The 27,632-nt window shown below is 41.7% G+C and overlaps 3 protein-coding genes across 4 annotated transcripts; 1 reads left to right on the plus strand and 2 right to left on the minus strand.

The window, feature by feature from the left end:
- Positions 1-7: 7 nt before the first annotated feature.
- arpc4 (actin related protein 2/3 complex, subunit 4) lies at positions 8-2,863 on the minus strand. The gene is made up of 6 exons (XM_080495582.1): positions 2,794-2,863; positions 1,684-1,802; positions 1,478-1,589; positions 1,270-1,365; positions 690-860; positions 8-541 (listed from the first exon to the last, which is right to left on the minus strand). The coding sequence occupies exons 1-6, from the start codon at positions 2,794-2,796 to the stop codon at positions 536-538; spliced, it is 507 nt and encodes a 168-aa protein (XP_080351708.1). The 5' UTR covers positions 2,797-2,863; the 3' UTR covers positions 8-535.
- Positions 2,864-3,388: 525 nt separating this feature from the next.
- LOC308129059 (ras-related protein rab7) lies at positions 3,389-13,262 on the minus strand. Of its 2 annotated transcripts, none has more exons than XM_080494818.1 (6): positions 12,951-13,262; positions 9,130-9,192; positions 7,231-7,357; positions 6,913-7,131; positions 4,938-5,066; positions 3,389-4,830 (listed from the first exon to the last, which is right to left on the minus strand). In XM_080494818.1, exons 2-6 carry the CDS (start codon positions 9,180-9,182, stop codon positions 4,735-4,737), a joined length of 624 nt encoding a protein of 207 aa, XP_080350944.1. In that variant the 5' UTR covers positions 9,183-9,192; positions 12,951-13,262; the 3' UTR covers positions 3,389-4,734. The 2 variants fall into 2 exon arrangements, with proteins under 2 accessions (XP_080350944.1, XP_080350945.1); XM_080494819.1 differs by lacking the exon at positions 12,951-13,262 and adding an exon at positions 10,880-10,912.
- A 4,433-nt stretch (positions 13,263-17,695) lies between these two features.
- Positions 17,696-21,243, plus strand: LOC308128961 (fibrinogen-like protein 1). Its single transcript, XM_080494686.1, has 6 exons — positions 17,696-18,207; positions 18,848-19,043; positions 19,449-19,526; positions 19,616-19,728; positions 19,866-20,128; positions 20,752-21,243. Exons 1-6 carry the CDS (start codon positions 17,929-17,931, stop codon positions 21,092-21,094), a joined length of 1,272 nt encoding a protein of 423 aa, XP_080350812.1. The 5' UTR covers positions 17,696-17,928; the 3' UTR covers positions 21,095-21,243.
- The last annotated feature ends 6,389 nt before the right edge of the window (positions 21,244-27,632 follow it).

Genomic DNA, 27,632 nt, shown 5'->3' on the forward strand with positions numbered 1-27,632 from the left:
AACCATACAAAGTATTATAGATTTTATTTGTCATTTCCAGCAAGTCGACATCTTTTGTGTAGTCGTGAACCAAAATAAGAAAAAAAAAAAGTACTGATTTCTTCTGTGGTTAATGGTTTGTTTCAACCGAACACAGCAAAATTAAATTGATGCACTTTTAATTAGATATATTTATATATATTTCTTTATTTAAAAAACATTTAAATTATTAAAAAAAAGAAAACAATTCCATCCACATCGTCCTGTGCTCATTTATATTGAAGAGTATCTTATTAGGAAAGCAAGCAAAGGCGGAAAATAATGTCTGATGGTGTGCATATTTATCATATATGTACAAATATCAATATTTCTGAGCACAAGAGACTTTTTAAATTTAAAGGGAAAATCCCCATTGGCCTGCACAATTCCTCCTTACTGTACATTGTCTGTTTCTCAGCGTCTCTCGGCGAAGCAGCTCGTCTCTCACTCCAACATGACGGCCAAGACTCAACTGGAATATTTCCGGGAGGTGGTTTTTTTTCTCTCTCTCTCCATTTCAGAACTGAAAAAATTAAGACCAACATGTTTTAGCTGCAAAACCTCTCACAGAAAGACATGCATGCGATTAATTAATAATTGGCAGTTGTTTTAATAAAGGATGATGAAGCAGACACGCCACCTCAAAATAAATACAATACTGTACAACTCACATTTTTAAGGAACTCCTCGGCGACGATACGAGCTCTGGCGTTAACGGACAGCTTCATTTCACTGATCTCTTTATCTATTTCCTCCATAAAATGAATGACGAAATCCACTAGTTTATGCTTGTACATCTGCTCGGTGTGGAAGTTGGTGATGAGGAAGCTGATGTCGTAACCCTGTTAAATGACGACAGAAGAATGGAAACGTGTTAAATGATCACAAAAAAAAAAAACAATATGCAAGGGAGGAAATCAAAGTTTTTCCATTACTTAGCTTTAAGTACTTAGCATTGCTGCCTCACAGGACGGCCAAATTATCAACATATAGTTTATATTAGTATTGAAAGTTATTTATTTATTGTTTTAAACAAAATGAGTGCAGTACAACAGTATTTTTTACTACTACATTACAAGATATGTTTATATATTCAACAGTTTGTTTATTGAACATGTTCAATAAATGCTGTTCCAAAATCAAAAACGAGCAGCCCCAGCAAATAGTACCAAGGTTTAAGTTTGTCGAGCAATAAAGTTTGGTTTCCGCGTGACTTTCATGTCTGGATGTGTTTGAGCGCCGAGCACCCACCTCCACCGGCTTTCTCCTCAAGATGAAGAAGTTCTCTGCTCTCATCATCATGAAGCGCATGAATTTATGGCACAAGATCTTCTCAATCTCATCGGCCTACCTCAGCAGGATTAAAAAAGAGAAAGAAAGTATGACGAGCACTGTTATTAATTAAACATCTGATTTTCGATTTTTTTTTTTTTGACTGACTCAGCAGAGCTCGACCGACCTGCTTGACGGCAATACTGACTCGGACCGAGTTGATGGAGCCCTCGATCAGAACTTTCTCCTTTTCGTTCCGGCTGATGATTACAGGCTGGAGCAGTAGTTCTTTACTGCTCCTGTGGGGAGAGAATTAACACCGACACAAGTGAGTCCACGGGAGTTTGAAAGCGACACGCGGTCACTTCTCCAAGGCGAAGCTGCTGAACTCACCTCACTTCCACCTCGGGCTTGTTGTGTCTCTCCACCACCTGGGACGAGAAGTTCTCCAAGCAGAGGGCGGCCTGCAGTGTGGCACGCACTGCGTTGAGATAGGGGCGTAAGGTAGCAGTCTGAGACCGGGAAGAACACAGGGGATGAAAAATCCAATGAAGAACATCCACATCATCCAACTACACAAACGTCCAAGATTGTCTTCACCTGGCGACAGCATGTTAAACTGTCTCCTTTCGCACAGAATGAGTATTTCAGGTTGTAGGTCTCTGGGAACAGGTAAAGTGGTGTCTTCAGAGTTAATCGCAACTTCGTTGCATCAATTCTGTGCTACAAATACAGTATAATAAAAGGGGGGGCTGTTGTGTGGCAAATGTGGCTCTCATTCAAAAATTCATCAGAATGAGAAAGAAAAGAGAGAGAGAGAAAAAAACAAAATCAAGCCAGATGTCTACACATTCTTTTTGGTATAAATCCATCTAAAAATGTGCTATTCATATAATGCTGAACTTTCATATTTAGACGTCAATAAAAACACAGTAGACATATGAAAAACAATAGTATTTACAATATTCATTAATAAAACGCATGTTTACACAACCATGGCCACATAGTTTCATAGAAAATCAATTAAGGCTTTCTCAAAGAACATGTTTGAATAAAATATCCATCCTTTTTTTTTTCCAATAAATCATCAAATAGATCCAGAGGTGCAACGCGACTTCACATCTGACCCTCTTCCTCCATCCTCATCCTCATGACAGCAGTTCCATATTTCACAGCTGGCCCTCCTTCTCCATCATCATCATCATCATCATGATGATCTGTTCTGTCCCTCAACAACAACCGACACCCACAGACTCGCAGGTCGTCGTTGTGATCAAACAGACGATGATGGATCCTTCAGCTCCACTTTGACTCTCAAACCGAGCAGCTAGCGTTAGCATGTTAGCAACCCGCCTTCTTCAAACAGGACCAGGGGAAATAAACGAGTCGCGTCTTCCTCCGTCACCGTCGTTTCAGTCCCGGGACGGTAACAAATCAACGGTCTATCATGTCTCCGGTCTGTAATTGATCATCGTTTATCATAATTTGTCAAATTCCTCTTACCATTTCTGGGTATCAGGAGAGGCGGCTAAAGCAGGAAGCAGCTTCTGAGTGCGCGCGCTCGTTCCGTGAACATACCGGAAATGAAGAGCCGCTCAACTCGCTGACGTGTTCGCAGCCAAAACCATAGACGCGATAGACAGAACAGTCACGAGACAGACGCCCCACAGACGAGCTGACGTAGAAGCACGGCCGCCATCTTGGATGGGGCACCCATGTGTCCGCAGTGCATTTCCAATTACAACAATCATATAATACGTGCTTTTATGGCGAAATCCTTTGTAATATAATAATATTATAGTTCTTGGCATCCCTCTTTTCACCAAGTGTAGTCTCAGGATACTTGACTTGAGGTGGAACTCTCCATGTAAACAGTATTTGACCTGCATCCACGAAAGATTTGACAAGTCTGCAAAAGCCAAACAGCTTTTGAGCGTTTTCTCCAGAATAGTTTAGTTTATACACAAAACACACCATCAAATGAGAAAGGCTTTTCTGTGAAATTCAATTTGTTTTAAAGTAATCATCAACGAGAAAACAAAGTCATAGATTAAATACAGAAATAATTTCAGGCCAGAGATATATATTCAAGAGTTTTATTTGACGTCTGAATTTTCTTAACATTGTTGGCATTGCAGTAATTTTTTTCTGTAAGGAGTAGGAGTAATACCAGGGAAAACATTTGAGATTTTCAGTAAATGGAAAGAGTGAACATCCATTTCAGTTCAGCCTCTCACCTTTGCCATCTATACACCGTTATTTGCATTCTGTTAAAAATATTAAGTACTTAGCCAACCTGAGCTACAAGCAGATAGCGAGAACAGCAATAACAAAGATGTGAATGATGACAGAAAGGTGGTGTGCCGTGTTGGTGATCGCATATCGTAATTTCATAGCACTGAAAGATGCCTAATGAGGGATGTAACACATACAGCAGGAATAGTAGCAGTACAAGTAATGTTACATAAAAAAGCAAATAATATATCAATGATTAATCCACATTTTACACTGTAACTGCTTTATCGGTTTTTACATGTCTACTTACAACACTTGCAGTGTGAGGCAGTTATAAACCCATTAATGCACAATCTTGAAGGGAAAAGGCAATACAATCACCAGAGTGTTTGAAGGACTCTCAGATATTAGACAGAGGGAAAAAAAAAAAAAGACAAAAAAACAAGTGAGGAGATATAATTTGAAGCTTACCAAATGGTGTGTGGTAGCAGATTTTGTTCAAAATCAGTCATCCCTCTTAACATTTGAAGGCAAAAAACATAAAAGTGCAAAACAAGTATGCGTTTTAGCTTGGCGTGAGAGACATCAGCCAAATTATTCTAAAATTATATATTCTTATAGATTTATATAGTTGAACTAGATTATTTCTCGACAGGCAAAAGAAAGCAAAAACAAAACAAAAAACAAACAAAAACAAATAAAGGATAGGATACTTGGGATGCCGACATTAACCAACACCGTCTCACATTAGAGCACGAGCCAGCTGGCCTGCAGTTCCTAATTGCACTGTGAACATGATGCCACTGGGCCTCTTGGGTTGAGAGTAGAGGAGCCACAGTTGGACAAATAGGTGACAAGGACAGAAGATCACTCACTAGCACGTCAGGGGCCGTGGGGGCAGGAGGGCCGTCATTCTTTTCTCATGTGATCTTGTTTTTTTTGGGGGGGGGGGGGGGATTTGTGAAGCGGAGTTTGAGAGCACGCGAGTGTATTATTTTGTGTGTTAAGTGGGAGGGTGGATACATCCATGTGCGGCGTGCTGTGTGTGTTTTGGGGGGGGGGGGGGGTCGCGTTGACGGAATGAACAGTGGCTTGAAGGAGGAAGACCAGTAGGAAAGTCCGCTCCCTGGGCAGGATGGTGTGGATGTGATGGGACTTGGTGACAGGGTGTTTCAGAAAGCCAAGAGAGGAGACGGTCCAAGTTGTCCCTTAGCAGCTGCAGCTTTCTGCAGAAGGTTTCGCTCTGTCGTTCCTGTCCAGCTTTATGGGCTCTGGAAATTCGTTATACAACTCCACCTCTGTCTCCTGTGGCACATTTGGGAGAGACGGCGTTCAGTGTTGAGCGAAAACAGGTGGATGGTTAAAGAACTGCTGCCGAATAAGTTATAACAGTATTTGAAACGGGAGCTCACCTGTTTGAGAGCGTTGCGTGCAATTGTCTGGAATGCCTGTTCTACGTTGATTGCTTCTTTGGCGCTGGTCTCGAAGTAGGGGATGTTGTTCTTGCTCTGACACCAAGCCTGAGCCCGCTTGGTGGTCACCTGTGAAGGAAGTGGAGGAGAGACGGGAACAATTTCAACCAAATCACACAGTTTCTCCCTTTTTCCCTCCCTTGAATATTTCTTAACATAACAGTAAAGATACAGGCACTATCCATTTTACATTTCCTCCAATTCCAGACCGTGCCGCCTTTTGTGCACGGGGATTATTGACAATATAATAAAATGAAGCCTCACGTCTATGCAGAATGGATGTCAACAAAAAAAAAGAAAAACAATTGACAATTAAGCTCAAAATAGAGACTTAAGAAAGTGTAAATGCACTTCACAGCATCGCCATGCTTTATTGTACGTGTTCAGTTCAAATCAGACTAGTTAAGGAACATCACACTATTTCTATTTTACATTCACAAATGGAGCAACCAACATGAACCACAAACACAAAATTGAGTCAAGCACTTTGCTTGCTACAGAAAAGTGGCTGTTCAAGACAGGTCACTTTTGTCCTGCCATTTTTCTGAAACACCTTTGCTGATCAAGGGGGGGCATTTTCAGTAGAATCCAGAAAGAAAAGACCAAATGCCTGATCGTTCCATTAAATGCACAGTAGCCAAAGAAAGTAGCCTTCGTTTGCAAATGGGCTCAAAAGTGTAGCTTACAGCTTCACACTCGTATGTGGATATGCATGAATGACCTATTTTTCAAGTGTGTTAACTTGAGCCCCGTCTCCACCGCACAGAAAGTACCAGCCTAGACGGGTTTAAACCGCTCCGGCTCGCGTCTCACGACATGTAATGCAGTCTAAACCGCTCTAGACCGCTCCAAAGGCGACCGCTTTTCCGCTACCCATCCGTTGGGGTGCCGGGGACCATGGAACGGGTCTGAGGTTGAGCTGCTGTCTGCTGATTGGTCAGTGATTTACTACACGCCCTCAATATTTTAATGTGCTGGCTGGATGAAGCCTCTGCTGTCAGTGTGGTCAGCTGTGCACTGGTTGTTTTTATTTTCCTTTTCTTTGCTTTGCTGCTCAACTTTAGTGTTTGTTGTGAAAGAGCGGACTTGAGGCACGGGGGGGGGGTGGGGGGGGGGGGGGGGGGGAGGGACTTTGCATCGCGTTGGAGTTTTCTGTTTGCAGCATAGCGCTCGCCGTGGCGCTGATGTGCGTCCGTGACACCGGAGTCTGGAGCTTTCGTCTCCGGCGCTGACCGCTCCGCTTTCCAGAGGCGGTCAGCGTTCTGTTCAGCCGCGGTCAGTGGTGCTTTATCGCGGGGACAGACCGCGGAAGCGATGAAAAGTAGCTCGGAGCTCGGCGCCTCCGTGTTCCGGCGCTGCGGCGCCGGAGTGGAAAACCTCCTGGGTTTTGAGCAGAAAGCTCAGACCCCCGTGTCTGTGCCTCAACCAACCGGGGGGAACGCTCCGGCCACTTGCCCCACACTCGAGCGCTCGAGTGCGAGGCAAGTCGCTGGCCAAGCGGCCGAGCGACTCGCTCTCTCAAAACAAACACGGAAGTTGCGCTGCAGCTCTCCACTGCAAAAAATGACTGCTGCAAAAAATAACTTTTTTTTTTTTCCGCTGCAAAAAATAACAGTGCAAAGTGGAGAATTTAAACAACAACAGAGGATTCATAAGATCTACATCTGACGACGTTCTTTTCTGTTATAATGTCACATTTCTGCGGAGCTCATAAGCCCCGCCCACTTTTCATGCTCCTCTCTGCTGTGGAGACACGACCCAAAATTTCGGTCGGGGTTGTGCTTCCGAACTGCTCCGAACCGCTCCGCTCCGCCCCGGCACTTGTGTGCGGTGGAGACGGGGCTATAGTCACTGAACCTGTACCTCAGCATCTTGCGAATCAGGACACATGGCAAAAAAACACACTCGTACCAACCTGTCTATTCTCCAAGTCAATCTTGTTGCCTAGCACCACAAAGGGGAAGTTCTCAGGGTCTCGGGGGCTGGCCTGGATCAGAAACTCATCCCTCCAGCTGTCAAGCGTCTTGAAAGTGTTTGGTGCAGTCACATCAAACACCAGCACACAGCAATCGGCTCCACGGTAGAACGCAACACCCAAAGACTGGAACCTCTCCTGGCCAGCTGTGTCCCAGATCTAGACGAAGCACGAGGGGAAATGGAATTTGAAATGTCCCGTCAAGACGCTCAATACAGCCACGGCCTACATTACTTGGACGATGTCAATTCTCCTCACCTGCATTGTAACAAGTCGGTCATCCACCATCACCTCCTTGGTCAGGAAGTCTGCTCCTATTGTCGCTTTGTACTGGTTACTAAACTTCTTGTTGACATACTGGTTCATGAGGGAGGTCTTTCCCACACTGCAGGAGAAAGGCATAACAGGACACAGTATGAGGGAACTGGAGCCAAAAAGTGGAGCGACGTCTTTAACCTCGACTGCCATAGAACACAGAAGAAGAAGAAATTTATTTGTATAGCGCTTTTCATACATGTCATGTAACACAAAGTGCTTTACAGATCAACAGATCAACGCTAGTGGTGCAGTTGCCCGAGCAGGACCGACCACGTGAAAATGGACAGTTGTAACTCTGGGTTGGTTTAATTTAGCATCCGCTTTAAGTCACCGACACTAACATACATTTGATCTCTCCTGTTTTGTGGCCTTCAATTCTTATCCGAATGCATTTGAAACCCAAGCTGGAAATTGCTTTTTGAATTGGGATTAATTGTTTGATTAGTGCTCAAACATGCAGGCTTCAAACTGTGGCTGGCAGTGTTCAGGCAGGGGTCTCCGGCCCTGGTCCTCGAGGGCCCCTGTCCTCCATGTTCTAGCTCTCTCCCAGTTGCAACACACCTGATTGCAATGAAGGGCTTCGTTAATGGGCTTTTTCACAACCCTGGTGATGACATCATCATTAGATTCAGGTGTGCTGAAGCAGGGAGAGAACTAAAGCATGCAGGACAGGGGCCCTCGGGGACCAGGGTGGGAGACCCCCGAACTGGAGTGACTAAATCTGACAAGTCTGATCACAACTTTAAAAAAAAAAAAGATTTGCATTTAAGCACGTGTTCATCATTGATAATCTAATTTGGAGTCAATGCATCTTGCAATGTGGATGCTTGCTTCTATATGAAATTTCCACGTTGAAGAGGTTTTATACATCTATTGCCACTTTCACTCTGAAACTGATCTGCTTAGCAAATGCAAAACACATTGGTATCTGTTGCACTGACTGCAAACGTGGATACAAATAACCTTCCACGGAACATGGAAAAACATTCATGTGGTCATGACAAAAAAAACTTTAGTTTTTTTTTTTTTTTTTTTACATGGACAAGCGCTTACAAACGCATAAATCATTGCCTTTGTTTGACGATTCATTTGATGGTGATAAAGACAGAAAACCTTTAATATATCACAACAGAAAACTCGAGAAAGGCCTGTGAAACCACACTCCGCTCATTAATAACTGCTTTGAAATATGCAGTGAATACACTACCTGCATGATGCACCAAAGTAAGGACATCATATCAGTTTCATATTCTTTTTATTTACCATGAGTAGGACATCTTTTTCTCACATTGTAAATGCAATGAAGGGAATTCCACAGGCAGATTAAAAATGAATCCAAAAAATCCCTTATCACAGTAGCAAAAGAGGTAGTCATTTCAAAATTATTAACATTTTTACCTCATCACAGAGCCTGTGCATCTATATACACAATGTTAATATCTCACACAGTTGTGAAATACCTAATGACTTTTTCATAGTCTGAATAATTGATAACGCCAATTCGTTTCCATAGGCAGCACAGAGCAGAGAATAAAAATAATAGCAGTGATTAAGTATGCTCATATTAAATGTTAATCAGAAAGTGTAGAAGCTGAGCTCAAAGCAGAAGCATTTCTTCTGTGCCATGAGACAACTGAGGGCACAATAGTTGTTTTGTTTTTGTTTTTTAACAAGGAAGCAACAAAATAAGGTTTCGAAAAAATGGATTTAATTCCAAATGTCACATTTAGTTTGTGATCTCAATCAAAACATTTTAGTACTAAACACGGATTGCCACGCTAATTTCAGCATGCAGAAGAAGAAAAAAATACACACACACACAATGTTTGTGTGACTCACCCAGAATCTCCAAGGATGATGACTTTCAGGAGCACTTTCTTCCTGGATGTCATTTTGCTTCAGCTGCAAGAAAGAAAGAAAGAAAAAAAAAACATGAATTAAACAGATCTCGGGGCCATTCTGACGGTTAATCACAAGTCACAACATATTCGCCAGCTTTCTATTGTTCATGAACGTTAAAAAAAACAAAACAAGAGTGAATCTGTTACCAAGGAGACTGGCCTATTGGAAAACATTACTCAACAAATTTGTGTGTTGCGTTTCAAGCCCCAAGACCAATCAGAATTGAATGCCATTTATTCCAGTCATGTGCTTTCTAAGCTGTTGGGCAAATCACGAGGAACACATCATTCTTTCTCTCAAACATGGGAAGTTACGAGATCGGGCTTCTCCTTACTATGCAAACCAAAGGGTACATCTGACATCACTGTCCACATACTACCACTACTACTACTACGCATGTTCTTTCACCTGGAGTTAAAAAGCAACATGGCCAAAAAACACTCTACAGGTGTCGATACAACATAATACCAACTTAAATGGCTACTGTATGTGTCTTCAGCTGAATACCCACTTGTACAACAGAAGTATATTTGGGGATGGGAATCAAAATTTCACACTGATTTAATTAGAAAGTGGGACGAGGTATAAATCAGGGTTCTCCGTGGTCTAGGTCACAATAAAATGATTGCATTACGATGCACTATTCTATCAGGTGTACAGGTTTGATAGAGAGCATCTTTTTAATTACAACAAGAACTGACTTTTGTGAGCTTTGGGCAATACACAATTTCCCCAACTCTAAATGCATTCTGCTATGCGGCAACGGCCATCATTTCTAGTAATTGTCAAAAGGAAGTCTACAAGATGTGTGCCATTACTGAACAAACGAAAGCAACTCATAATACCATGTGCTGGGATTACTTTGAGCAAACGTGGCGGTTTCTCGGTACAAAGCAGGACTGCTCTCACTTTAAGTGGAATGATATTCTTCCACATTCTTGCTCGTCTCTACGGCTCTGGTCAACGTGTACATAAGCGTCACGTCGTCTCGTTTGGGCAAACTAAAACAGTGTACTCTACGTTTCACAGAAGATATCTTGATAAGAAAATACAGTGTAGGGCAGTCAAATATTTCCCACCTTTAGCTGCAATCTGTTAACCTATCTTTGCACAAACAGGCAAAGGAGACTAGAATGAAGTGATTTCATAAGAAGCTGTAGAATGGGTTTTCACACCTTTGCTCTGTGAACTGTCATCACCCTGCTTTTGACAAACCTCGATAAATCTACGGTCGGTGTGAATGCCTTCGGTGAGAACAGTAGATGTGGTCAGTTCACATTAATATAACATCTTCCAGGCAGTAATGGCCACTCGAAACAATTCACATGTGACAAAACCTTACCATTGCACAAGGAAATATATATTTCATTCCGTTTGTAAGGACAGATTGTATGTCACGTATTTTCATTGGTGAAATCTGAACACAATTTCCATGATTTAGGTGAACGAGGGATCACCGCCATAAGCAAAGCACACAAAACCTGCTAGACAACAGCTTAACTGAAAACCTGACCACTTCCCTTTACCTTTAATGTGGTGCAACAAAGTAGAAAGACGCTTTAGACATACAGATATACCAACTCAACCAGATTTCTCGACATACTCGGTTATACAACACAATTGTGAGAACCAAACCTAAAACCATGACAAGCTGAATATCAACAACACAAAAAGATATTTCACTTACTGTCAGTACCTGTAAAGTACATGCACATTCCTTCTTTCTGAGCAACTTCAGCTCCAATAACAACACTGAAGCAAACCGCCGACAACAGCTGACATCTAGGTGTGTTCAGGCCATAGTCACATGACTGTAAAAGATACCAAGATGGGCCTTTGATCATTGATAAACAGCACAAGACATGAAACTCTAAATTCTAATCAATGCATTATGTGGCAGACATTATGGATTGTATTGTCAAAGAAAAGAAACAAGGTGGAGAAACCAAGATGAATTAAAGACCACATACATTACAGTCTTTAAATGACCGTTTATGCCAATTCAGTATTCTGAAATGAGAGCTGCAGGATAGTGCTTAAAGTGTGATGAGCAGTTAATGTCTTTTCTCCCTTTCAATGCCACACAAACATTTATGAGTTACTGCAGCATTAAATATGCTCTCAGTTAATTGTTGCAGTATTAATCTGCTTTGTTCTCATTTCACACAACCATGCCATACAGCTCCCCAGACAAGTAAACATTATTGTACTGAGAACACACAAATGTTTTATTCCAAGTTCACCACACAACTAGATCATACAATTTGCAATTCTAAGAACTTTGAAGAGATCACATTTTACTTTCGTTCTCTCTGTTGATGCCGCAATAGCCTGGCAAAAAAAACAACAACAGGTAGAGCTGGAAATCACCTGTGACATGGAATATTGACTCACAGCGAAAGACAAAGTCTGTACCAAATATATATTCGGAAAGCAGAGTTAATCTAATCTAATCTAAACGCTCTGTAAATCACCCAACATCACTCAGTTTGACCATCTTCAGGTCTGCTGGTGAACTATATCCCACATGACAAAGCAATGCTACCAGGGGATAATTAAATCAAAATGTTGAGTCAGAAGTCACAACCTAAAAAGGAGTAGAAGAGGTTAATATAAAGTGGCATATTGAAGAGTTTTACCAAAACACAATCGGGGGAACATTTATTCCAACATTCATATTATATATTCCATGGAAAACGTGAATAAAACCAAAAGATCATTTTCTAAATGAGGCTGCAGACACACCTGCAAATTCAACTTTAGATTTTTTTCTCTCACAGAGACCTGTCTTGAAGGCATGTACTGCAATATGAAGGTAAAGTTAAAAGTACTCTCATGCATGTCGAGGGTACCCAGAGAAGAACACCACCCGGTGGGCATTCAGAAAGCGCCACAGGATCAAGTAACCTGAGACCCGCCGTTTGCCCTCTGGGAGTAGTCGCCAACAATTGCAATCAATTATTTAAAACGGATTCAAAGGGCACAGACATATCTCAGTCTTCCTGCTGTGTAAAAACGTGATTTTTCTGAAACGGAACGGTCAAAACAATTTGGAATCACAATGCCACTCGGGAAAATAAAATAAAAGGCAAAGACGCCACTTCAAATAGCATCAAACTGTCGTTTTTATTAATCGTGTTGATCTTGAGTGGATCCTAAAAAAAAAAAAAAAAAAAAAATCAACCTTTTGAGACAGAAGCGGCAAAGAGAGCGACGTGTACCTGCGTGACCTGCGAGTCACTTATAGGCAACAAACACTGGCAAAACACATGACATGTCACGTCTGCCTGGCAACACTGCCACCGCGACATGCAAACAGTTCGGGAGACCTGTTGACAGAAAATGTACTTGTCAGCGTCGAGGCGAGTTACCAAATCACCCTTCGACGTACGATTAAACAACTCGACACAGATTCATAAACGTGAGGGTTTTAAAGTCGCGTCTCGGCTGTTTCGAGCACATGCCAGGCGTATTCATTAAACGTAGAAATCGTCGAGAACTTCACAGTTTGAACGAGGCTTTCCTCTACTGGGTACGGACACCCCGGTACTCCTTCGTGGCTGGAGGCGACCCAGAGGAGTCACAGGCCGTGGTTGTTTTTAACCAGCCAGCTTCTCGGAAAAAAAAAAAAACACTGCACCACCATTAGCGGCGACGTTGGCAGGGATAATAAGCCACCGAGCCACGTTAATGAGTCAGCAAACATCATGCGTGTTTGCACACTTGTCATTCAAGAGAGAAAAAAAACAATAACTTACTTTCGACTCGTATCGCGGCGGAGAGGAGACTTCTTGGTCGTGTCGGGCCGGCTGCGAGCTAACTAGCTGTTATTGTTCAGGACAGCTAGCGTCAGCGGCTAACTCGGCGTTACGCTGGCTAGTAGCGCTGATTTGGCAATGTCGAGTTTCGAAAGCGTACAAAAACGAGTTGTTGTCTTGAAAAACACTCACAAAAACGCGTCCTAAGTCAGCGAGACTCTTTATCGGCAACCGCGGTCGGAATTTGGCACTTTACTTGAACGCTCAATCGCGGAACAGCCAGCTAACTACCCTCTGCCCCAGCTCTGTCTTCTTCCCCTTTCACTTCCTCCTCCAAAACAACGCCTGCGCCTGACGTCACAGGCTGCCCGCCAATCACAGGCCGTATCTGTGTCAGGCATGAGCACGCGCGCACACCCTCGATAGATAGATAGATAGATAGATAGATAGATAGATAGATAGATAGATAGATATATAGATAGATAGATAGATAGATAGATAGATAGATAGATAGATAGATAGATAGATAGATAGATAGATAGATAGATAGATAGATAGATAGATGGGCCACGGTAGAGTCTGGAAACATGCAAGTACATGAAAAAGCAAGTAAATAATTTCAATTCCATTTTATTTCTGTGGCACCAAATGAAACACAGTTATTTCGAGGTACTTTTACAGAGGAAAACCCAAGCATTCCATGGGAGCAAGCATAAGCAAGGGAAATATACCTTTTAACTGGAAGATTGCTTTGCAAAGTTACCAATTAACTTCAAATACACATGTGTAGTCTATAGGATTAAATCAATGTACATGCACATTTGAACTAGGGATATTCTCTTGGTGAGGCGAAGGTGCTCCTCATTTCATGACCAAACAACCCCAATGCCAAACATGAAAAAAATAAATGCTATTTAGTAGTTTCATGGCCAGACATGAGAACCACTGATGCATATTATCTGGTGGGAAGAATTGTAACTGGAATCCTAAATAACATTCTTACATAAAATGACTGATAAAGTAACTTGTGCAGACAGTTCATCTAAATCACACTGCTCCCTCACTGATGAAGATTGTGAAACTGAATGATGATTGGTGGTGGCCTTGATGCCTTTTTGCAAAGGTCATTACTTCAGTGGTTCTGCATGTCTATTTTCACAGTTAAAAAAAAATGTAATCACTATGCAATAATAAAATACTAAATATTGTAACTTGAAGTTAAAAATACAATCTCAAAACCCAACTTGAAAGAACTTGGATAGTTTGTTTTTGCCATTCTGCTATTTGTCTTTTACAGTATTTATATTCACCCAGTGGATTTGTTTTTGTGGAATATGAATTAAGTTACTCTGCAGAAGATGTATGCTTTCAACATCTTGGCAAATCCATTGGCTAAATTTGTTTCAATTTGAAGTTTTGATAAGTTTTAAGCCCATCGCCAGCAAGCAAGAAAGTCCAGAAAGAAAGTTTCAGGAATGCATGAACTTACTTGGTAACTTACACTGACATATGTTTAAAAGCAATAGTTTATTATAATTTCAGGGTGAGGGTAAATCCTAACCCTGTCTCTGAAATTTTTGTACTTAAGCTAAATCTAACTAAGCCTACCAAACTGTAGTAATGCTGATACCACAATCATGGATATTTGATCATGATCATTGATTTTTTCATCACAGTTGCTCTTGGACAAATTCCTCCATTGTACCAGGTGTGACCCTCATCAAATCACTGATTGACATAATGGCTTCATCAGACTCTTTATGAAAAGTTTCATTAAGGAGCCTTGCAAATATTTCTTTCATAAATTGTTAATACCGGATGTAATACATATTTCTGTTTCCATTTATCTAAAACCAAATTTAGGAAGACATGCAAACCAAAACAACCAGAGCACATTGACTCATGTTTGATGTCATTACTGGAATAAAAGACACTAGTGAGAAGGGTGTGTACTTTTGTTTCTGTGCAAACATGTTTGTTTTTCTTTGTGCAAATTTAGATCTAAGAAAAGCATTGTATGTAGTCTTCACAATAAGAGTGCGATTGTGTAGCACCCTGCCAGGCAATCTGCATGACAGTTTAATGTTAATTTTACTACATCTGGAGATACTAGGAGTTCCTCAACTGCTGCGAGTATGTCTTCTCATGTTGGAGTTCAGTGTATTGTGAATGTCCACATAATAGTGTCGTGATTAGTGCTCGTTGGAGAAAGCAGTATCGAAATGGATGAATGGATAGATGGATCTAAGCACATAGGAGAGCTGAGATAATCCACCACTAGAGGGCACTGATCTCATTTTTACTGGTTGAGCCGGAAGCTTCAGGCTTGCATGGTTGAAAACAATTTTGTGTTGTCGTTTCAACTACACGAAAACAAAAGGTTCACATTAGAAAAGATTTAGAAAAAAAAAAAAAAAAAAAAAATGAAACGAGATTTGACTAAATTGAATTTCATATGGAAAACGTATGTTGTGTGTCTGGATATAAAAGTGTCACTCTGACAACTGATGGGCAAAGTCTTATTTATTATAGACATATTCTTGACATAAGGTAAGGTATGCTGGAGGTAAGACGACATGATCTTGAGGTGTGGAATGTCTTTACCAGAGGTGGAGAGCATTAACAGTTGGCTCAGACATAAAAAAAATATCATGAAGAAACGAACACAATGACAATAGCCATTAGTTTAGAAATGAAATAATGCTATATATTTTATATCTTAGAATGCTATACACGATAATAGCCCAATATCTTATTAACTGATGATTGTCATCACAAAACTGACTCCGGTTGATTTATTTATTTTTTCATTTACATCTTTATTGTATGTTTCTGTGTGTCCTCACACCGACACAGCTGACAGCAATTAGTGGCTCGTTATCAAGCCTTCTGCAGAGCCTCATCATGAGAACTCAGGCGTGTTTGAGGAGGGAAACATCTAAAACATGCAGGACTGCGGCTCTCGAGGACCAGGGTTCCCCACCCCTGATCTAGGCCAACAAACAAGATCAGAGTGCTGCTGAACAAAATGTTTTCTCATCTTATTTCAGTACAACAGCACTGAAGAAAAGGCTGAAACTGTAGCCAGGCTTGTTTTGGTTTTCTTTTTTAAAGTGTAATGTCAGTGTGTGTAACGTTACACCTAAGCACTAATGTATTATATTAGATATTATGTGTGACAAGAAGTCAGTATGTGAGCAACGTATTGCTGCAAATGACAGGAGGAAAAACATTTATTCTCTTTGGCTTAGGCAAGTGTTTTTCAACCTTTTGTGTGTCATGGCTCATGGCTTTAACACTGAAGAAATCCTATGACATGCAGATTATTGAGTGCAGGGCTGTAAAGTGCAGGAGCACACTGAGTGTCAGTGAGGCACTAAGCTTGTCTATTAGATGTGAGAGGGATCCCTTTTATCCACTTCTGATAAACAGACCTTTGAACTGAACCATATGGAGTTACTGGAAAAGAACAAATCTTGTTTTATTTATTAGACTTAAATTTGGTGTATTGAATTTCAAACTGAGTAGGTCTATTCTGTAATTGTATAATATTATATTATAATATTATATTATATTAACACTAAACATTTTAAGCATCTGATATTCAAAAGTTAATCACATTAGTTAGTCACATAATTCATGGTTTTATTTCATGCCAGAAAGTTGGGACTGAAAGAACCAGTTCAATTGCCAGACATCTAAGTAAATATAACCAAATAGATTTAGACCAATAAAACATGTGAAACTGTGCACCTGTGTGTGCTGCAAAATGTGTCTTTGTTCTCCCGAAATATTTAGCTTGCTCGTCCGCATACCGTCCTGTGATGACATAATCATTATGCTTTGTTTATAAGACCCAAGCCATTTTGTTCAGGAGAAAAGGGGAGAAGCGTTTTTTTTTTGTTGTTGTTGTTTGTTTTCCTGAGTGGTTTGTAATGCAGTTAATTGTTGACATCTCTGCTTAAACTATTTATGGATCTGTCAAGTGTCCTATATGTTGAACTCATTCCTACGCCCTTGCACAGGAGAGAGGTGGAGGCCACATATTTGAAGCATCTGCTGGACTTTCTTCTCGACACTTTGACACCTCGAGAGTTGAGAGCGAGAGGTGCCGAAGAAGTCAAAATGTGATATAGCCTTAAAATACATTGAGAATGGCAAAGATCTCCACAGTAGTAAAAAGCGAAGTTAATTTATTTCTGAGGGTCAAACATTAAGACATGTTGAACTGTGGCACATCGCATGCGCAGGACAGTGGGCTTTAAGTTTGTGTACTCGGTGTGTGTGTGTGTGTGTGTGTGTGTGTGTGTGTGTGTGTGTGTGTGTGTGTGTGTGTGTGTGTGTGTGTGTGTGTGTGTGTGTGTGTGTGTGTGTGTGTGTGTGTGAACATGCATTTCTTGGCTGTGTGGGAGGGGAGGAGAGAAAGAGATGAGTAAATGAGGTGGGTAGATTGGTGTGTGTGTGTGTGCGTGTGTGTGTGTGTGTGTGTGTGTGTGTGTGTGTGTCTGTGTGTGTGTGTGTGTGTGTGTGTGTGTGTGTGTGTGTGTGTGTGTGTGTGTGTGTGTGTGTGTGTGTGTGTGTGTGTGTGTGTGTGTGTGTGTGTGTGGTATTAGGGGGTGGGTGCATTAGTCCGTGTCAGACAGCAAAGAGTGCCGCATTTATCTAGGAATCTGAACCAGGAGCACCCTCACAAACTCAGAACAAGCAGGAGAAAGAGGATGATGACAAATGAAATGAAGTGAAAATTTAAAAAAAAAAAGAAAAAAGGGAGATGGCAGAACCATGCAGAGTAGAAAACAAGACCGACACAAAGATTTAAGCTGAAAGGACAAGTCTGCGAACTCTTTTTACCTGAAGATTGCTTTGAATCACAAACAGAAAAGCAAAAACCGCCTGGAGGAAATCGTCGGACCTCTGCTCAAGAGTTTGTCGGGAAGAGAAAAAAAAAACAACAACCGACATCATCTTTGTATTTCCCATGATTGGTTTTACTTCCCTGAGCATGCTTCCACTGCTGTCACTGTATATCGGAGCACTGCTGTCCTCAGATGCATCTCCAGCCTGCCTACATCCTCCCTGCAGGGAACGTCTCGTGGCTGCACCCATCCCACCAGGGACCGGAGCAGGATCGGGTGCTGGAGCCTGTGAAGGTCAAACAGGGACAAGTGTCTGCAAGAGGGGGGTTTCACTTCCAACCATCTCAGATGCTCCTCGGAAAGCAGGGTCTGGACATGATTCCCCCCAGAATCAACACAAGGTAAGTGACGTACTGTACATATCTTGAATCGGGTTTTTGGTTTCCAAAGTAGAAAATCTTGAAATGTCATTGTAGGAGAAAATACACGAGGCCACATTTAACTCAGCAAGTGAGACGGTTCTACCACACAGACAGACAAGGTGATTCAGATACACACCTCTGGCTTGTGCATTCACATGTGCCAGGGGGGAATTAGTGGGGGTACTATCAAGCACATGCCAGCAGGTCCTCCCCGTGGGACACTAAACTTGGCACTACCTAAAAGCCATGGAGTGGTCGTCTGCAATCAAAGAAGGGATAAAATTAGGTCTACTTTAAAAATGTCCTCATCATATGGTTGTGATGAGCTCATGTAGCAACAGGTGCACAACGGGCATGATTACAAAGTCTGACGTAAGTGTAAGAGACAGACAGAGTGACACAGACGGGAGCTGGAGGGTTTATGTGTAGCCTGAGGACGAGGACATAGTCATTCAAACTCAAAAATTGAAGTTTATGCACAGGCACTTCATGCATTATGTAAAACGATATTAGTGTATTAATAATGAAGACAATTTGGTGGTGTTGCGCTATCATGAGTGAGGAAATACCTTAAAACGGTGTCTCACCCAGAAGTACCCATGAGGTCACTGTCTTGCAGAGTGCAGGTGTCAAAGACCGGCTGGTTCGGCTCCAGCGCTGCATGCGCTCTCTCCAGGAAACAGGGGCACCCAGGAGCCACGGGGGTCAGGAGAGCAACTCTCTCGGGGCCATCCTGGCTTTAATGGCAGCTGTGCTGACGGAGTGTGACCTCCACTGTCACAGTCAGGCCCTTGGGGCGATGGCCAAGCGACTGGGTAAGTAGTACACATTTATATCCCTTCGCCTCTGCAACACACACACAGACACGCATGCACACGTGCGTGTGTGCCTATGTGTGTGTGTGTGTGTGTGCACGGCGAGCATACACATGCACACAAATGCCAGGGCAGTCACTCCCCCGCACATAGTAAACAGAACCTCAATGAGGCCTGCTAAGTGTCGGTCATAGGTGAGCGCATAGGAATTCAACCGCTCTGGGAAGCTTGGCAAAACTGTGTGCGCATGCACACGCACACGCATACATATTGTATGAAGCCTCAAAGAGCTTTTACACAAGCCCCCTGTGACGTGCATTGAGACAAAGCATCTATTTTCAGGCCCCCCCGACGACAGTGTGATGTGTCCCACTGATAAACCTAATCTTTTTTCTGGGTTAACAGAAAGTGCAGCGGTGGGAAGAGAAGGGGAGAAAGACCTGCTTCTTCTGCTCAGGAGCATCACACAATATCCGCCCACAGGTGAGGGTTCCAGGGAGGAATCGTATGAATTCGAATTGGTTGATAGTCTGAATTAATAAAAAAAACAATCAATGTGCTGTGGCTCTCAGTTGCCCCGTTGGAGAGGTTGCATCCTCAGGATTGTGCAGAGATTTACAGGCACGGGATCAAAGAGGATGGAATCTACACCATCCAGCCTGACCTACATGGACCAGCAGTGGAGGTATTTTTTGATTGACCATGCTCATAAAACACACAGATAGACCCTCATTCTCACTCCTCTTATTTTAGAGTTCACCGTGTTATCTATGGATCAGTAAAAATCACCGCTTCATAACATCAGTCATTGTTTTGTCTCAGGCTAAATGTGACATGGAGACGGCGGGTGGCGGGTGGACAGTGATCCAGAGCAGGCAGGATGGCTCGGTGGACTTTAACAGAACATGGCAAGAATACCGGGAAGGCTTTGGCAGTCTGCAGGGAGAACACTGGCTGGGTAATGCGGCTCTGCATGCGCTCACCTCCGCCGGCCAACACCAGCTCCGCGTTGAACTTGAGGACTGGCACCAGCAGAGACGCCAGGCTACCTACAACAACTTCAAAGTGGCCTCAGAGCCCCAGAGGTGAAATACACTGCAGACACATACACACTCTATGGAAAGATGATTAAAGCTACCCCGAGATTAAACAGAGCCCTGGAGAAAGACATCCAACGAGTGCAATTTTTGCTTTGTGTGTCTGTAGGTTATTTGTCCAACCTGAAAGGCATTTGAATCATTGAGAAAAGGAAATGTTATATCTTTTCAGGCTTATTTTAGGATTTAGTCAGATTTGGCTCAAAATCTGTCAAGAACAAAGCTGCTGACGGTTACGTAATAATAAAAAAAATACTATCAACTATATTTTTAAATGTCGATTCATTGATTTAGCTCACAGTGTTCCTTGTTTTGCCTTGAGTGTAACTTGCGTGATTGTATTTCTTGATTACATGAACAGCAGTCAGTTGACAAAACATGTATCTGATGCACATTTGTGTGTCCAATATTTTTTGAAAATAAAAAATATGCTGCAAGACAGTTCTTAAAAATATGAATACTTTTTTTTTTAGGGTGGGAATACTTAAAAAAAAAATGGTTATGGTGCCTTAAGAATCACAATTTTGTGGGCTAATAAAATTGAATTGGTCAGACGGATACTATATTATCGACAAAAAAAAAGAAAATGTTGTGCTCTTTCTGTCCTGCAGATATCGTCTGACCGCTCGAGAGTACTCTGGGGATGCAGGCAATGCGCTGAGCTACAGTAAGCGTTACAACCATGATGGGAGGCCCTTCAGCACAGCTGACCGGGACCACGACCGTTACACATCTGGAAACTGTGGTCAGTACTACGGTGCAGGCTGGTGGTTTGATGCCTGCCTGGCGGCTAACCTGAATGGACGGTATTACCGCGGGCGCTACAGTGGGATCACCAATGGTATCTACTGGGGCACGTGGTACATCCTAACTGACGGGGGAACCGGAGAACGCTACTCCTTCAAGAGGGTGGAGATGAAGACAAGGCCGAAGAACTTTGTGGGGATGCAGTAAAGATAACAATAAGACACTCGGCACAATGGATTTATATTGTCAGCACTGATAATAAATACTCTGTTCTGCAACTTGTTTTCACTCAATAGATTTAGTGACTGAGCGTGCTTCACTCGATTTAAAGAGGCTTCTCATGTGACCTATTAGGATTGTACAGATGGAAGCTCACTCGAAAAAGTGCAATAAATATTGCTTAAATGCTGTTTCAAGTTAAACTCTGTCACAGGTCTTTTCTCTTGCCATGCATGTCTTGCAATTTGACTGACAAAGACAAGGAAATCACCAATAAATCTATTGCTACGGTAAAATGCTACTAACCGTACTTGGTTCTGTCTTGAGAGGTGTGAGCTGTTCGTCTCGTCAAGCACACGAGTGATAAATTGAACAGGTTGATGCATTGAGGCCGCTCCGTGAGCTCTGATCCAAACTCTCAGAGACACTGCTGATAGACTCAGACCTCACCTGATAAAGTACGTATTACTCAGGCACACACCGATTACGCATACACTGGGGCCAAGAGCCGATCTGATAGCAGTCAAAAGACACAGTCCATGCAAGATGAACACAAACATTCCCACCTATGAGCAACTTAAAGTTATCTATTTGCTCAATATAAATGGATTCACCCTGTGAAGGGGGAAGACATTGCAGTTGGAGAAAAAGTTACACACACTTAGAAAGAACATGCAATTTCACTGACGAGATGTTTCCCAAAATCTAACCAATCTCCCTATAAGGTGAAAGTGTTCAAAAACTTTTATAATGGCTTACATATCTTGTTATTCTGAGAAACAACGGGACTTCGTTGACACATATCTGAAGAAAGCCACTTCAGTAAGTAGGATTTCACATTGGATTTATTTGATTTAAAAAAAATTTTTACTGAAGAAAATGCTACATTGTTCACAACATATTTTTAGATGTTAAATTAAATGTGAAAATTTTCAGGGTGTACTTGTATTTATTCATTTAACATTAAGAGAAACCATTTGAGTTGTATATTGGACTGAAAAGTTATAGGGTCTTATGCTGGCTATTGTACTGATTCCAGTTCAGATCACACTGATCCCCAAACTAAATGAGTTAGACCTCTTTACACTAATGGAACATGGTCTCCATAATCTAAATAATCTCAGTGTGTAAACGGATTTCAGTGACACGCACGTACGCGCACACAATGAACACATAGCTATGCCACAAAGAAAGATGTGGATGGCTTCATAAATCATGGTTCAAATTGTATATAATTGTTGTCTTCAAACCACATGCTGATTTTGCCATTTTCTCAGTTTTACTCAAACACACACACACAAGCATTTAACCATAAGCAATCACGACCAGTCACCCATGGAAGCCATTATACATATCAGCTTTCTCATTTGATTTGGCCTGCACGTCTTCCTGTGCCCAATGGGAGCAATAAAGTGCTGAACGACAGAAGAGCTCCCTGTTCTGCCCCCTGCTGGCTCCTGAACACACAGGAGAGAATGAAAAAAAAAAAAAAAATTGAATCAGCTGAACATAAAGGGTCAAATGTGAGCTTTAAAGGTTCAGACAACCAAAGAAGATCGAGGACGAGATCGAGATGTTGCGTCAGTTTCTTTATTGAACGCTGAAACACTGAACCCATCAGATTCTATCCGATGCCTGGAAATTGGAAACTCCCAAAGAGAAATCAATATTGGAATGTTTTCGCTCATTTCCATTTGTGATATGTTCTTTTTTCCCCTCCTTTACATCATCTCCTCATCTGTCTCATCTACCTGCACAATCTTTGCACCCTTGTTTTCATCTTGATCCTGCGATCTCTCCACCACACCGAGTATAGATACGTCGTCTTCTTTTATCCTCGTCTCCACTCTGCATCCATCTGTCTTATTGACAAGGGAGGAACACAGGCTCAGGGTTGTGTCACCACAGTATCCTGGCACAGTGTCTGGAGTGGGGTGATAGTAGATGTGCTGCAGGGTGTTACGGGTGCCGAGAGGCTCTGCTGCCCCAGGGCCGGAAGCCTAAGGCCGGGCAGCGGTTAGCCAGCACATCCCTTTGAGAAATACTGCACTCCTATAAGGGAACTTCCCCTGTGATCTATGCCACTCATCTCTGAGAGGCACAAGAAAATGTCACACTGAAAACTATGAAGCGTAACGTTTTTTTTTTGTTTCATGGGGGTGCGTTGACCTTTTGACATGGAAGAATTGCAAATCGTTTCGGGGATGAAGATGATTTATCTTTGAATGCGTCATAATGGACAACCACTTTGTAAAACAACATTGTTCACCGAGGTTTTATAAGGCAGTGCAAACAAATAGATTGTGGCTGCTGTAACAACACATCAGTCAGTCACTCTCTGGCTGTATCAGGAGAATTTTGTGTGACGGCAAAATAAGGCTGTGTATTTCATTACTTTAACTAAAACAGTGTTTTCATGTAACTCAAATGATATAAAAGTTGAGTCTACTAAAATAAAAGCTGTTGAAGTTATGAAGTATTTAGATAGCTGATTCATAAAGGTAAATATTCTATTCAACTGTATAGAAGAGCAGTTTATAGATGAGTGGCTCTGCTTGACTACACCTGACTAAAGTAATATTTAGCCACTTCTGCAGATTAACAGCAGGCGGCAATGTTGCGAGGAAGAAACCGTTAATAACAGTTTTCCACATAAAGAACTGCCCCCTTGAACCAAGCAAAAAAAGAGAAAAAAAAAAACAGACAGTCAGTGAGAGATGACAATATGAGGAATGCTAATATAAGATACCCTGCGTGAGAAGAATATCCTGTCGCAGACAACATCTGCCAGGCCAATGTGAGGGTTAAGTGAGCAAAACGGTGTGCTTGAAGGGGAAAGGAAAGGTTGATATGTTTCCTCATGAAAGGTTCATGAGGAAAAAAAACTTTCTTTGGTTGTGTTTGTTGTACGAGGGTATTTCTAATCGCATCTTATTTTAGATCATTTCAAAACACAACAATGTTTTATATTGGGAATAAACGTATAGGTTTTGTCTAAATTTATTGGAAAACACTGCACCCTTGTGGCTCTAAAAATTGTGGATTGGGGGCATCGCAATTTAAGTTGGAGGTCAAAGGACACTGACAGTCTGCAGTCATGTAATAATAATAATAATAATAATAATGATAATGATAATGATAATGATAATGATAATGATAATGACAATAATAATAAAATAAATTATTTGATTCAATAGGACATGATGAACTTACAGATACCTGCAGTAAAAAGAGCTTGTTTGCTCCCTGATGTGCCTCACAGGTCACAGGGACGTTCACGGCAGCTGTCATGTGTTGAGGAGGGGAGGAAGGCTCGGGGGAGAGGGGTTACTGGAGGAAGCCAGGGCGGGTGAGGTTTGAAAGGTGTGTGAATGTAACAGGCCGTTAGTGGTCCTGTTCCCTGACCACAGGACCACTGAGAGACAGCATGTGCTTTCTTTTAATACTGGTCCTGCAGAAAACCAGAGTGAGGCAGTGTTCCGTTTGAAACCGGAATCCACCAGAACAAGTGTATCCTGATGTGGTGAGGAGCTGGGGTGAGGAAGGGTGAGGAGGGGTGAGGAGGGAAGACACAGAGGGTGCCATGTGGCAGGCCTCACTACATCTCCTATCTAAATCTGCACGTAAAAGTGAAGCTTGAGAGCTTTTGTGGGCGTGAAGGGAGAAGACAGTGGCGGCTTTGCTTTGTGATTGTTTTTATGACAGAGATTTTAAACTGATAAACATTTTCTGCAGTCGATGAGACAACAGATTCTGACATATTGGAGATAATTGGCTGTCTGATGTAGTCATGAAGTTGTTTTTATGGAAGCATTCAGGGTTGGATTAACTTTTTTTCTGTGAGCAGGGAAACTCCTAATGAACTTATAGTGATGAACTGCAGGTTTTTGACAAGAGAAAACATGTTGTTTTCTTTTTTACATGGTACTATGAACAGATTTAAGTATGCACATTCGCTCAGTCACATACAACATAAAGACCATGTATGGCCTTCATTATCTTTTCAAAACCTTGTCAGAAATATTTTTGTTTCACAACAAAGTCATTACTTTTTCTGAAGGCTTCTAATGGCTGAGATTGCATATCTGTGAGATCCAGTTACCATTTTAACAGTATTCCTTACAGAAATTTACTGATTCTGATTAGATTTTAGATCAGATTAGATCACAGTATTTGTAACTGAGGTGCAAATTAGTATCATAAAACAAGTGCATGAAAACCAAGTAGTGATTTATTTTCTTTACAGACATAAAACTCAAACAGCAAAAGCTCTGAAACATTTTATCCATGGATAAGGCATATTTGACGATCATTTGTGACACTGTTTACTTTAATCCATGTGGCCCTTAGCGCTTCCTATAGGGGCATCACAATAGGAAATCATTTTTGATGCAATTTGCTTTGCATCAACAAAAAAAGAGGGATTATTACACCTTTCCAGGGAGAGATACTACTACTTTGCTCAACTTAGTCAATGTTTTTTTGTGTTTTGTGCACAAATTGATATAATGTTCATCTTTTTTGTGATGCTGTCTTACAGTGTTCGGCTAAAATGAACCTCAGGAGAATCCCTTTTCCCAAAACAAGATTATACTAACAGTTTTACCCCACTTCTGTAATTATGACACGGTATACAAGTGTGTGTGTGTGTGTGTGTGTGTGTGTGTGTGTGTGTGTGTGTGTGTGTGTGTGTGTGTGTGTGTGTGTGTGTGTGTGTGTGTGTGTGTGTGTGTGTGTGTGTGTGTGTGTGTGTGTGTGTGTGTGTGTGAACTGATAGAACTGCACTGAACTCATTTTTCTTTGCAAAAGTTCTTTGACTTTTCCCGGCTGACAAGAGTGAAACCTGACATGGCCTCAGTATCATAAGATAATATTTCAAAGCTGTTTTCCTCCTGCAGTTCTCCTTATTCTCGCAGTATCAGGAGCTGCCTTTTCAGTATAATCCACCCAGCTGTCACACTGACTGGAGGGTAAGAGGAAGAGAATAGCAGGAGAAGCGGTGAGATTGATGGTGCCGATCAGGCAGCCTTTTTTCTGCAAATCAAAGGATTATCGAATCTGATAATACCCACTGAAAACACAGCGAGAAACCAACCTGTAGATCACGTCCTCATAATGCAAACTATGTAACATGTGGCTTTTTATTTATATTTTGATATTTTTTGTCCGGAATGTCCACAGAAAGCATGAAAAACCCATAATGTGCGTGTAAACAATAAGATGCAGACTGGAGGATGTGGTAAAGAACGTTGATGGTCAGCTGTGTTTCTCTTCTCTCTGTTACTTTCTGTCACACCTCCGACCTGCAGCCTCGTTACTTTAAAAAAAATTTTTTATTTAAGAAACCAGTATGAAGGAAATGGATCAGATCTGACTTTTTCAGAGTCTGTTTGTGTGTGTGTTGCATGTGACTGATAGGATGGGGAAGCTCCATAGAATCAGCTTACGCAAAGCAGCAGACATTTTTTTTTTTTCCACAGGAGGAGGAGCTCGGGGGGGTTTATAGTCTTAGAATCAATGAGGATCAGACATACTGAGCTGGGAGATGCAAACTAAAACTTGAAACAAAGCAGGCATGCACACACACACACACACACACACACACACACACACACACACACACACACACACACACACACACACACACACACACACACACACACACACACACACACACACACACACACACACACACATCGTGACCGGTGTCTGTTTAACAATTCATAGAGCAACATAGGCTGCCCCTCAATAAGTATGCGTCTTCCAACAGACAGAGAAGCCTCTTTCCTTTTGCAGTTATTGGTTTTCATTGTTATTCATTTTCTGTATGAACTGTAAAAACTATAACTTCACAGCTATGGATTGGATTTCCATAGATTTTGCACACATTTATTCCCACAGGCGATGATTTCCTATGAACTCTGGCTTCTACTTTCATCTGCAGCCCCAAGTTTTCATTCAATGAAACATAAAAAACACACACACACACACACACACACACACACACACACACACACACACACACACTCACACACACACACACACACACACACACACACACACACACACACACACACACACACACACACACACACACACACACACACACACACACACACACACACACACACACACACACACACACACACACACACACACACACACACACACACTTGGCTAGTCCCACATGAGGGTAAACATTCACGAGGCTTGGAATTGGAAGGAAAAAATAATATAGAAGATGGATGGAACTCCTGGTATTTCTACGGAAAAAAAAGTTTTTTTTATCATTTCAGTGGATCATTGCAAGTTTTCATCACTTTCCATTATACTGTAACAAGATATGTATTTAAAATTAGTCACAGCATATTTAACTAACTTTATTTCATTATTCTGCTGAATCTTTCTTGTATATCATCCATCCATCCATCCATCCATCCATCCAACCATCCATCCATCCATCCACATCACAGGTCAAACAGAGAGACAGACATGCATCTGCTTAATTTAGCATCACCAGACATGA

This window comes from Blennius ocellaris (assembly GCF_963422515.1).
Source record: "Blennius ocellaris genome assembly, chromosome: 4".
NCBI classification, from domain to species: domain Eukaryota; kingdom Metazoa; phylum Chordata; class Actinopteri; order Blenniiformes; family Blenniidae; genus Blennius; species Blennius ocellaris.